The sequence below is a fragment of the Urocitellus parryii genome, chromosome 2 (assembly GCF_045843805.1).
Source record: "Urocitellus parryii isolate mUroPar1 chromosome 2, mUroPar1.hap1, whole genome shotgun sequence".
Classification (NCBI taxonomy): Eukaryota; Metazoa; Chordata; class Mammalia; order Rodentia; family Sciuridae; genus Urocitellus; species Urocitellus parryii.
The window spans coordinates 169,227,743-169,240,712 of NC_135532.1; the positions used below are offsets into that span (position 1 = coordinate 169,227,743).

Sequence of the window (12,970 nt, forward strand, 5' to 3'; positions counted from 1 at the left end):
CTGTGTCCCTGTAGTATGCTGTTTTTTAAGTCTTTTGGGTATCGACCAAGAAGAGGGATAGCTGGGTCAAATGGTGGTTCCATTCCCAGATTTCCAAGGAATCTTCATACTGCTTTCCATATTGTACACCAATTTGCAGTCCCAAATGTGGCATTTATACACAATGAAATTTTACTTAGCAATAAAAGAGAACAAAATCATGGCATTTGCAGGTAAACGGATGGCTTTGGAGGAGATAATGCTAAGTGAAATTAGCCAATCTCCAAAAAATAAATGCCGAATGTTTTCTCTGATATAAGGAGGTTGACTCATAGTGGGGTAGGGAGGGAAAGCATGGGAAGAATAGATGAATTCTAAATAGGGCAGAGGGGTGGGAGGGATAGGAAGGGGGCAGAGGATTAGCAAGGATGGTGGAATGTGATAGACATAATTATCCAAAGTATATATATGAAGACAAGAATTGGTGTCAACATATTTTATATACAACCAGACATATGAAAAATTGTGCTATATATACATGTAATAAGAATTGTAATGCATTCCACTGTCATTTATTTAAAAAAAATAAAAAAAAGAAATCATCAGTTAGCTAATTAAAAGATTCTCTAAACATTCTTAGTTTTTTGAAGTTAGTAATGCCACTCACCTGGATGAACTATTTCAAGCATACTCAGCTGTAATTCTCGAGAAAGTCTCATGGCTCTCTGTCTTTGAAGCTGCAATTGTAATCTAAGATCCTCTTCTTCCTTCTTCCTATTGAGTTTCAGCTGTGTCTTTGTTCGTTTAGATCTGTGATGGAAACAGTAAGTGCCTTACACACAATTTCATAAATCATATGTCCACTCAAGAAAGGTATGAAATGCTTAATGTCATAAGTAATCAAATAAATGCAGACAAAAAAAGTTTCTTAGGGAAAATTTGTAGTGTTGGTAGGGTATGATGAATTATACTGTCATGTGCTTCTGCTGTACTTTTCTGGAGAAATATTTGGATACATTAATCAAAAGAAATATTCAAAGAAATATTTGAAATACATATCAAAAGTCTTAAAACTGTTGACCAACAAATTCCATTTCTAATAATTTTCTTAAGGAAATAATGAAATATGTAAATGTGTTCAAAGATGTGCTAACATAGTATCACAACAGTAACAAGATGAAAATAAATGATATATGCCACAACAGAGACTGGATAAAGAAATACTGGTTCATTCATCTAATGGGATTCTATGAACTATGAAAAAATAGAATTTTCAAAGTATATTTAGTGACAAGTAATGCAGTATCAGGTAAAAATTAAATCAGATAAATAAGAATGTGATCTAAATTGTGCTAAAAATTTATATATAGTTACATAAAAGACTAAATGATAAAAACCATTAAAATTTCAATAGCAATTTTTACTACATGGTGTGATTATGGCCGATTTTTTCCTTAGGTTTACCTATTTCTCAATTACTTTACTACTAAACATTATTTTATAACTAGTTATAAATTTTTCATGTGTTAAAAACATCTTATTTATTATTTTTATATTATTTGCTTTTATTTATCAACTTTCTCCTTAGCCTTTCCAACCCAATTTTTTTTTGGGGGGGGGTAGCAGGGATTGAACTCAGAGGTAATCAACCATTAAGCCCCATCCCAGCCCTATTTTGTATTTTATTTAGAGACAGGGTCTCACTGAGTTGCTTAACTTGTTGCTTTTGCTGAGGCTGGGCTTTGAACTCACAATCCTCCTGCCTCAGCCCCAAGCTACTAGGATTACAGGTATGCACCATTGCACCCTGCCCAACCCAGTTTTTGTTGCTTCTTACCTTCATCACTATGTAAGAAGACCATGAATATTAGTTTGTAGTAAATATACTCAAAATGCTTTCAGATACCCATAGAAAAAGAAAGCCAGGAGGATACAGAGGAAAGGAAAACAGAATACACTATTTATTTTACTTCTATAGAATTAATCTATATGTCTCCTTCCAGAGCATGTTTTCTCTTAGATCTTTTTCCTAGAATTAAACTGCTAACTCTAGTATCTTGGCTTCAGTTTTGCAGTGTTAAGCTAGAATTCAAAATGGTGTAGTTAAATGCGGCTTTCTCTTGAAAAAGAAAAACAATCAATTAGCATTTTATTAACAACTGTAACTTTTAAAAGAAATCTTTTTTTAAGTAAAGAAGGAAAACTCAAAAAAAATGTTTTTTACTGTGGTTGTTTTCTCACAACTTTGAAACTTCCATCAATAATAAGTTTTAAGTTTTCTCTAGCCTTCTACTTAGGTCAGAGTTGAGAGTTTGTTTCAAAACTTTTTCTTATTCCTGTGTTTCAAAAGGAGAAGGGGTTTTAGAGAGAATAATGGGCTAGTTGGATAGATGTGAAGTATCTCTTTTTACAGGTAAATTGGAGATCAAGTAGGTGAGGGACTCTCCCTTCCCAAAGAGCAGTTGATAAGAAACCTGTCCTAAAGACACTTCCTCACCCCAATTTCTGTGTGGTACAGCATGTAGATTATGGCATTTTGACCTTTACCCACTTATGGAGGATGAAAGAGAGCAGGCCCTAATTAGGGTCCTTTCAGACTGATTTAAAAAAACACCTACCTGTTTCTAACTTCTAATTGGTTATAGATAGTAATGTCTAATATGGTGTTATCAATATTTAAAACACTAATAATGTAAGAAACATGGTAGTCATTAAAACAACTTGGCTAACATATTTAATTTGTCAGAAACTGGGTTTGGGAAATAGTTCAGACATGCAGGCTATGAAATATGGTTAAAATGAAAAGACCATGGAGCATGAAAATGGAAGTAAAATACAAACCAGGAAGGGAGTAGAAAAGAGGGATTCAGTGATCATAATGCCAACCATAAATTGTAAATATATGTGCTTCTTGGATTCATGAGTTTTAATATCATATTTGAAAACATTTATCAGGAACTGATGTGATTTTGAATGTTCCTTTCACCATTTAGTTACATTCTAGTTATTTTGCTATGTTTTTATAATCTCTTAAAAATTTAAAAAGATCATTCATCCAACAGACATTTTTGCAAGAACAAGTAAGTATCTGACCACTGGCACGCAGTTTTGCACTTTTAAAAGTATTTGCTGCCTGCTCAGTATTATGCCTCAGACTAACAGAGGCACCAATCAAAGGGAAATCAAACAAATGTAACTAAAATACCTAAACATCAGCATCAAGATAAAGGTAGATAAATAATGAAGTTTTCCTAAGATAATAGAGCAGCTGTTAGCTGTTTCAGAAAATCTTGCTGAGAAAAAGGATGCTTAATAGAAAATAAAGTTTTTGACCATGAAAAACAATTAAATAAAAATGAGCTTCCTATGAAAGTGCTTTAGCAAGAATGTGACTATAAGTAAGTGTCTCTTGCTGAATCTAAAAAACCCTGATCAATTTGGACACATCTGTAGTTTCAGTAGTTTCTCTCCCCTCAAAAAAGCATGGGAGGGAGAAATTATGAAGCTAATGACCTAAAAATGATGAGGCAGAAACCTCAGCTACAAAGGAAATGAGAGATATTTGCATAAACTGTAACAATTTATAAAAGAGGAAAGGTGCTAAAGTCTGGAGTACATTTGAAATAAAAAATGTAAATAAAACCTAAGAGCTAAAACTGAACTTCTGTGTATTCCAGAATCTCAAATTAAAAATACTGAACAGGAAATGAACACATAATGTGAAATAAATCATTACAGCCTTCAGTTTATCTTTTTAAATAATCACACCGGTCTGGTTTTGTTACATAAGGAAAGCAATGGAATTTCTATTTTAAAATAGTGGAATGTTAATCAGATTCCATAAATATACTTCTAAGTGGACAAAATCTGTAATCCTGTGATACTATTTTTGGTGCTGGGTCTGAATGCAGGACTTTATAAATGCTAAATACACATTCTATCACTGGGCTACACCCCAGCCACCTGAGATTCTTCTAAATATTATAAAAGAGGACAGACAGCTGAGGATGATTACAGGTAGAATTCATAAGTAGTTAACTACTCTGTATTCACCACAGAAGACAATAACAAAAGCATCTCAGATTCTTGAGTCGAAGAATATATATTGTGGTACTCAAATATTTAGTATTTCTCAAATTTATTTGACCACAAAAATGCTATTTTCCCCCACTTTTTTTTAAAAAGAGACAGCTTGTAGGATAGGCAAAATTAATGTTTTATTTGCTACCAACAATTTGAAGGAATATTAGAAGGATAATACCTGCCTCTCATGAGTCTATTTATTTGATGTGTCTGTCTAGATTTGTAAATCTTCAAGGGCAGAAAATCTGCCATATGCATTTTTTCCTCCTACCATTTTATAAGTGCCAGGTAGTATGCTGAAAGACTTTACATTATCTCAGTCTTGTGAGTTGTTATAATTTGGATCTGAAATGTCCTCTAAAGGCTCATATGTTGAAGGTTTGATTCCCAAGGCAGCAGTGTTCAGATGTGGGTCTTAGGAAGGTGACTGAATCATAGGATTCTAACCTCATCAATAGATTAATCCTTTGATAAACTATGAACCAAAATAAACCTTTCCTCCTTTTAAATTGATTTATCTCAGGTATTTTGTCACAGTGACAGAATACCTCATGAGGCATGAATACCTCATGAGGTAATAGATGATTATCCCAATTTAATAGATTGAAAATTTGAGGCTGAGAGAGGTGAGGCAATATGCACAAGATCACTTAGCCAAAAAATGGCTGAAGTGGGTACAAAATCAAGTCTATTAAATTCTCCATCTCTCTAGATAGATATAGATAATATATTTCCATCAATGCATCTTCTAGCATGTAGGCACTTAAGTAATGTTTTAAAAATTAATGTTTTATTTGCTACCAACAATATTCATGCCCAATGATATTTATAACTTATCTTTAAGTCTTTCCTGAAGAAAACTATCATCAAAGAAGAGGACATCCATTAAGAGACCCAGCCAGAGTAACTTTAAAGACCTCAATTTTGTGGCAATATAGCATTTTGAACCCCATAGCTATTTTTAAATGTTTTTGTTATAACTTAGAAATGCAGGTGCATTTATTAAAATAAGAGTTTCAGTTTTCTTTAAAAAGTTTACTTCTGTAATATGCTTGTTTCATTTTAGTGAGCTAAAACCTGACTTTAAGTTAGGCTACATGGAAAATAATTTCTGAGATGGTTTTCCGTTATCATAAGTGACCTAAAAGCTAAATCCTTTTTTGTTCTTTTTGTAACCTCTAAGAATCTAGATGGGTTAGTCATAACAAAAGTGGACCACATTTTCAGTATTTCATTTTCAGTCCACTTGAAATACAGATAAATGATAAACTGTCAGATATTAAGGATCATATCCATCCATGCCATTTACTCAGAAAAACTGGGTTACCACATTTAATTATTATATATTCATACCTGTTTTATCATAATTAGATAAAAATACTAACGAGAACTACTGGCTTTAAGGATTTAATATAAATATCATTGGCTCCCTCTGTATGCTTGGCCCAGAAACAATCTTACTAAGTAGATAGGACTATATATTTGACACACCAGAATCTTCTTATGTTATGCCCTTTGCTTTGAAATTGCATATAGTTACTGGAGAGTTGAAACTCAGTAACATATGCAATAGAATGAAAGCAAGGAAAAAAAGGACACATATTATAAAGAAATTGAAAAAAAATCCAAAGCAACACCACCACCACCAAAATCCCCTTAAGTTTTCATTCAAATGTATTTTTATTTATTTATTTTTTTTGTGGTGCTGGGGATTGAGCCCAGGGCATTGTCCATGTGAGGCAAGCACCCTACCAACTGAGCTATATCCCCAGCCCCTCAAATGTACTCCTAATAAGGCTCTGAGATCATCACTCCTATCACTAAACGTCTTTACCTGAAACTCCTTTGCAGAGCAATCACAGCAGATGGAAGCTTCTTTATTCTCTTTCTAGTCTGGAAACCCTTCCAATAAGCTTGAATCAAGCAAGCTGCTTGATGTAGTTTCTGAAATTATATGCCAGAAATAATTTACAGACATCTCAAGGAAAGTTTTTTAAAAATGTATACTTCTTAAAACATCAGGCCAGGGCAAGAATTAATCCCCTTCTCTAACAATGGGTAGAAGACAACACTAAATCCATAGGCCCAGGACAAGGAAGGCCTAAGAACACTATACCTTACCTCCAAAAGGAAGTTTGTTAGGCTAAGTCAGGCATTATCTAGAACATATTCAAGATGTAATCTAGTTAGCTCCAAATTCTGTTTTATCTCACTTTCTTTTCAAAGACCTCATAGTAATGCCTAACCTTTCATAATCTTTTTTGAGTTACCTTGTCATTATTTTTATTTAATAGGCAATCAACCTGGTTGATTGGTTCTGACTATAAGCTCTGTTGATCTTTTGTGGTGGCTGTTCAAATATCTGCATAGTTCTGAAAGCTTTTGGTATACTGTTTTGTATCTGTCAAACACATACACAGTTTTATGATTAGTTTAAGACATGTGAAGGTTCACACAAAGAAGCAGGAAATTCCTTTCTTCTGCTCTCTTCCTTTCAGGTTCTCCCCTTCATCCTCCTGCCTAACTTGATTCTGTATTTTTAAATGTATTACCTTTTTGGCTCAGGATTTTAAATATATAGTGCACTTATTGACTTTTAAATTAAAAAACAGTTTTTATTGTTTTATATTTAAGTCTATTTTCCATACTTATTTTAAATCTTCACCTGGAAATGACTTTCCTATTGGAATGAGGTATTTGGAGCCACCATTTCAAGTATACTAAAGGAAGTATGATAAAATAAAATATACTAAAATAATCAATAATTTGCTACCTCAAACTTCTAATTTTTTAAAATTTTACTTTTTAGTTTTAGGTGGACACAATATCTTTATTTTATATTTATGTAGTGCTGAGGATCGAACCCAGTGCATCATACCTGCTAGGTGAGCGCTCTGCCACTGAGCCACAACCCCAGCCCAAACTTCTAATTTTTATTAATATATTTTTTCATGTAGAGGCAAAAAGCATTATTATTATTTCTCAAAGACTAAAAAGATTAGCCTTCCATAACTACATAGTTTGGCATAATTAGATATTTTTAAGAAAAAAGCAAAGAAAAAGTTTAAATAGCTTATGCATAAAAGATGATGAAAATCAGAGATAGGAATTTCGTAAGAATTCCTGAAAAACAAACAAATAAAAAACCCCCCAAAACCTGATGTGGCAGCATCTATAAATAAGACTAAAATTATATTTATGGATAGGCCAAAGGGAAAAGACACTCTTAAAGATATTTCTATTTTTCCAGGGAAGCATTTTGCTTAAAATATTAAGAAAAAGAAAGTGAGACACATTTAAGGAAAACTGTAACTCAATAGTTTCAGTAAGCAAATATCCCCAATTATTCTTATAATTTAATACCTGGTCTTCTACTTCCTGATATATCTGAGGGCTTAAAAGGCTAATGAGCTGTGTAAGTTCTTGACTAAATTCTGTCCCAGTTTCCTGTTTATTTAGAAGATTTCTGAGTCCTGAAATAGATAACAAAAGATATATTAACAATAAATTGATTTTATTATATAATCAGAATTACTTGTTTTTTGTAGTACGGGGGGGGCACTTTTCCCTTGAGCTACATACTTGCCTCCTATCCCCTTTTTTTAAATTTTGAGAAAGGATCTCACTGAGTTGATGAAGCTGGCCTAGAACTTGAAATCATCTTGTCTCAACCTCTGAATTGTTGGGATTAAAGGCATGGACTACCATGCCTGGATAATTAGTATTAATTTGAAGTTAAAAAGTCTGGTTTAGAAATGAATGAATACAACAAGGTTAATCACATGATTTTTTTTTTTTCTTTTTCCTTTCCTCAAAGACTCAAGGTTGAGGTGTTCAGGATATTCGTCTGTCCTGATAATTCTTGTTGCTCACTTGTGAGATCTGCTACAAAAATATGTCCACATAGCTAGGCATGGTGGCATATGCTTATAATCCCAGTGACTTGGAAGGCCAAGGCAGGACAATCACAGTTCAAGGCCAACCTCAGCAACTCAGGAAGACCCTCTTTGAAAATTAAAAGGTAATATGCTGGGGAGGTAGCTTGGGTTGTCCTTGGGTTCGATCTAAAAAATTAATAAAGTTGTCTAGACAATCTCTTTAATAAAGAACAATAGAATCAGTGCAGCTAGTCAAATAATAGAGAGAAACTTGTTTGAAAATAAGACACCTTACACCAAAATATTTTTTTAAATTTTTTAAAGTTGTAGATGAACACAATACCTTTCTTTAAATTTATTTTATGTGCTGAGGATTGAACCCAGGGCCTCACACATGCTAGGCAAGGCTCTACCACTGAGCTACAACCACAGCAAAACCAAAACAATTTTAAAAACCAAAACATTTTTAAAGATCATTATTAAGAATACCTACTCAGTATATGCCTACCTTGTAGAAGTATTTAAGTAGGTTACAATGAGTCATTATTAATTAAGGAAAGTTATTATTAAATAAATAAAAACCCACTAACATCTAATATTAGGACAAGTCAACAGATTCCTGAACAAACACAGAAGTGCTGTAACATTAAGCTACTGCATTTTCATTCCCAAATAATAGAGTATTAACAAAAAGTAAAAATAACAGAGCATGTTTGAATGATGTGTTATTCAATATAAATAAAGTAAATAAAGTGGCTTCTTCTCAGTATACAATTACAAAGCCATGGTATAAATATTCCCCTGCCTTACAGTCTCTTTAAAATCAAACTTCTCAGCAATATTGATAATTATAAAATATCAAGAAAAAAACTGAATAAATTCTGCTATTGAAATATCAGTCAAAAGTAAACCCTTTATAATGAACTCGGCTGGACATTCACATTTATGTAGGAATCTAATTGCAGAATTGGGAAATGTACATCTGACACAATTCAACTAGAGTTCTATTAATAGTACCTTCTCTTCCTCTCTATTCCTACAATTCATAAAATAATTAAAATGTTCACAGCAATGATTAATGCAAGGTATATTGCTAAAGTATCTTCCAAATCATAAAGAATGATAAAAAGTGCCATTTTAGTTGTTTAGTTATTAAGTGCATCACATAGTCCAGTGAGTTTTGTGACTCTCGTCCTGGTTCTCGCTATGCGTGCATATGTTACTTCTAGGCCTCAGGGTCCATGACCCTTAAAAGTGATGAGGGCCTTGGAGTATCTCTGGTTATCTACAACACTGAAAAGGATCTGGGGTGTTTGGCTTCTGTTTTGGTTTGGACTAGTGGGAAGTCATATGGGATAATCCTATATTAAATATATTTAATGAAATAGAAACCCATTTCCTAATTATGTTGAATAAAAAAGATATATCATAATTAATTCATGGCTCTGGTCAGCAAAGAAATAAAAGGTAACAGACAACTTTGCTCGTAACTGGAAAAAGTACATGATCTGTGTGATCTTGGATAAATTAGTTTTCCCATGCTTCCTATTGTATATGGGTCATTATAAATATTAAAAATCTTAATGCATGTAGAACAGTGTCTTATACATAGTAAATGCTCAAGTCAATGAAAGCTATTATGTGAGAATGGTATACACTGAGTCCTTTGAGCCTCAAAGGTGGGGTTCTTTTTACACATATGTGATTGATATTCGAGGCAAGGCAGATTTTGTTGTTTCTGAAGAAAGGCAGTGAAGTACTTAAGGAGTAATTAATTAATTAACTGATATAAATGCCAAAAGGGTTATCAACCTCTCCAGCATATTTCTATTTTTTTCCAATAAAGCTAGCTGTGATAAAATCACTGATTTCTTTGGTCATTATTTTATTATACTACATGGTATATTCAACACAGAACATTTTCGTTAGAGAAGGAGTAAATAGTTTTTGTAACCTCATTTATGAACTATCACATGCCTCTGTTGAGACACTGATAGCTTGATTATATAGACATTTTTCTCTGTTATAATCAAATTTTATTTGCATAATTCAATAAATTTATAAGAATTTTGTGTGTCATATACCATCAGTAAACATTCTTTTTTGAGAATCCCAAGAAAAGAAAAGTATGAATGTACTACCTTTGTAGCAGGCACTTAGTCTCAGTAAAATCAAAATTTCCTGATGGGATTCAGCCATCAACAGTAGAAGCTTTGTAGAAGTACTTCTTATGACTGGACTAGGAGTTGATAAAATCTTGAAAATAACTTCATCTAAAATAGAATGCAGGGTTTTTCCTTCTATTCTGAGTAAATCACCACTAATAGAAGAAAAAAATTTAAAAACATCATTATTAATTGATACATAGTTATTATTATAAATTTAAAATAAAACATGCAGATATTTGTTTATTTTTTAAATTTTTATTTTAGTTGTTGATAGACCTTTATTTATTTATATGTGGTGCTGAGAATCAAACACCAGTGCCTCACACATGCCAGGCAAGTGTGCTACCGCTGAGCCATAGCCCCAGCCCCAGCCCCTAAAACATTAACATTTATTTATTGAATTTATTGAATTTCTATTGTGCATAAGGTACCATGCTAGATATAATAGAAAATACAAAAAGTAGTCACAAAAAGTCCTCTCCGCAGAGAAACTCACAAATTCAGAAGAGAAATTCACAACATATTAAATAACAAGCATTTCAAAAATTTCAAGGCAACAATATGAGCAAAATCACAAGACAGTTCAAGGTCAATTGCTAGGTAATGTACAAAGATTATGTACTTAATTTAGGAGGAATCTTATTTTTCCTTGGTGTTTCCTTCATTATACTGACCATTTCATCTTGTATTATAGATGTTGTGAAAAATATTTACAACTTAGAAAAAGTCAAAAGGGGTTACTCATTATTCTTTCACTATGTGCCTTAAGGAGCATGTGATTTTGTAGGGACATATACCTTTGTTTGACCACTTACTATTAAGGTATTTTAAATTTGATGGTAGAAATTGAATATTGTCAATGATGTTTAGTTGAGAACAAGGCAAATAAGACGCCTACACAATAGCAATGCAAATGATTTCTGTCCTGTACAAAAGGTAATTCTAAAGGCTACTACGATATATTGCTTTATTAGACAGTGATCTTTTTTCTATTAGTATTTTTTAAAATTTATTTGCAAGTTCATTTCTATAATCCTTTGACAAATCAATTCTATAAATCTCCCTCCATTTCTCCTTTGAGCCTCTATAAATATTTTACTAGTTCCCTCATGAGTGAGTTGAATAAAATTTTGATCACTTAAATTTTATATTTGCTTATGTCATGTTTTTAGCCTTTTGGAAATTATACTTCAATCATGACCAAAGTAAATTTAAGAAAGTCCAACAGCCTAGTCTAAATTTAAAAATCTCAGAGTTGAAAGACTTTAAAAGTCATTCAATCGAAACATGTGGGAATCTTGGTGCCACATGTTTCTAAGCTGCCTTGGTTTTTAAGTATTTTTCTTATGCCACGGATGTCCAATCCTTTCCTTTGCATCATTTCATTATTATCACACCATTCAAAACTCAAGTAAAATATATGTTCATTTCAAAAAGCCTTCCGTAGATAAACATATCCCAGTCTGATTACTTCTTTACTCCACATTCCAAAAGGATTTAATGGATTATAACACATTATTTTAAATGTTTTTAAATGCTCTTTAAATTTCCCAATCCTAAAAATATTTTCTGCAGGCCACTAACTCCCATCTTATTTTTCTGCTTCAAGTCTAAACTTCCTTGATTCTATTTCCTCCCTCCCCACTCATTTCTTAAATGACTACACTTGGCATTCTTCCTCATTACTTCACTACACTTCATTAAAGTGAATTTAATTAATATAACTTCACAAATACCATGTCACAATATATCACTAACAGCTTATTTTCCTACCACCTATTTGTACTTGATGTTCTCCACCCACATAGATTCTTTGATACAATGTTCTTCTGTTCACTCCTTCACCCTCCACCCATATATTTCTGACAAAATTTTCTAAAGTTTTCTTTATAGACTTCCCTTCCCCAGCACACCCCTTAAAGGTTATTCCCCAGGAATCCATTTTCAACCCATTTTTCACCATCTATTCATATTTCCCACTGACCTTATCTTTTCTCCTGTTCAGTTTTACTACCATTTATAAATTGTTAGTTTTAAAATCTGTAACTCTAGTTCACCTCTCTCCATGAATCAGTTATTGATGGACATTTGATAATTTTTAGTCTACAAAGATTTGGATAGATGCTTGGTTTTTAAAATTTTTTTTAGTTGTTGATGGACCTATATTTAATTAATTTATTTATATGTTATGCTGAGAATCGAACCCAGTGCCTCACACATGGTAGGCAAGCGCTCTACTACTGAGCTATGACCCCAGCCCCATAGACACTTATTTTACTGCCTGCTGAACCAACCTATCCAACACTGAATTCATCAACTATCTCACAGAGCCAGCTCCTTATGTATTTCATATTCTAGAGTCCAATTTCCCAAAATAGACAACTTGGTGTCATACTTGACTGTACCTTTCATCTTATTTCATTACAAAACTCCCACATCCTGAGGATTTTTATTTTTAATAGCTAAAGTATAATTGATATACAAGAAACTACACATATATAAAATACAGAATTTGATCAGTTTGATGTTTCACCAACACACACAAGAAAATGAATACATCCATAATTCCCGAAGCTTCCTTATGTTTCATTATAGTTTCTCCCTCTTGCCTCACTAACACTTCAGGCAATCAGTGACCTGCTTTCTGTCACTACAAATTAGTTTACATTATCTAGAATTTTACATAAATGGAATTACACAGTTTATATTTCTTGCTGTCTCATGTCTTTCACGGAGCATTATTTTTATATTCTTCTATGTTGCCATGTGAAGAGTTCATTCTTATTTATCATTGAGTAGTATGCTATTGAATAGATATAGCACCATTTAGTTACCTGTTGAAGGACATCTAAATTGTTTTTA

At 32.7% G+C, this 12,970-nt stretch overlaps 1 protein-coding gene across 3 annotated transcripts in view; it reads right to left on the reverse strand.

The window, feature by feature from the left end:
* Iqcb1 (IQ motif containing B1) overlaps positions 1-12,970 on the reverse strand; it is a 49,797-nt gene that overhangs the window by 16,081 nt on the left and 20,746 nt on the right. For all 3 annotated transcript variants that reach the window (XM_026396164.2, XM_026396153.2, XM_026396173.2), the window contains 4 exons: positions 10,082-10,260; positions 7,426-7,535; positions 5,897-6,006; positions 647-789 (listed from right to left, as the gene is read on the reverse strand). In XM_026396164.2, the coding sequence (XP_026251949.1) occupies positions 647-789; positions 5,897-6,006; positions 7,426-7,535; positions 10,082-10,260 (542 nt within the window). The remainder of the gene's footprint in view (positions 1-646; positions 790-5,896; positions 6,007-7,425; positions 7,536-10,081; positions 10,261-12,970) is intronic.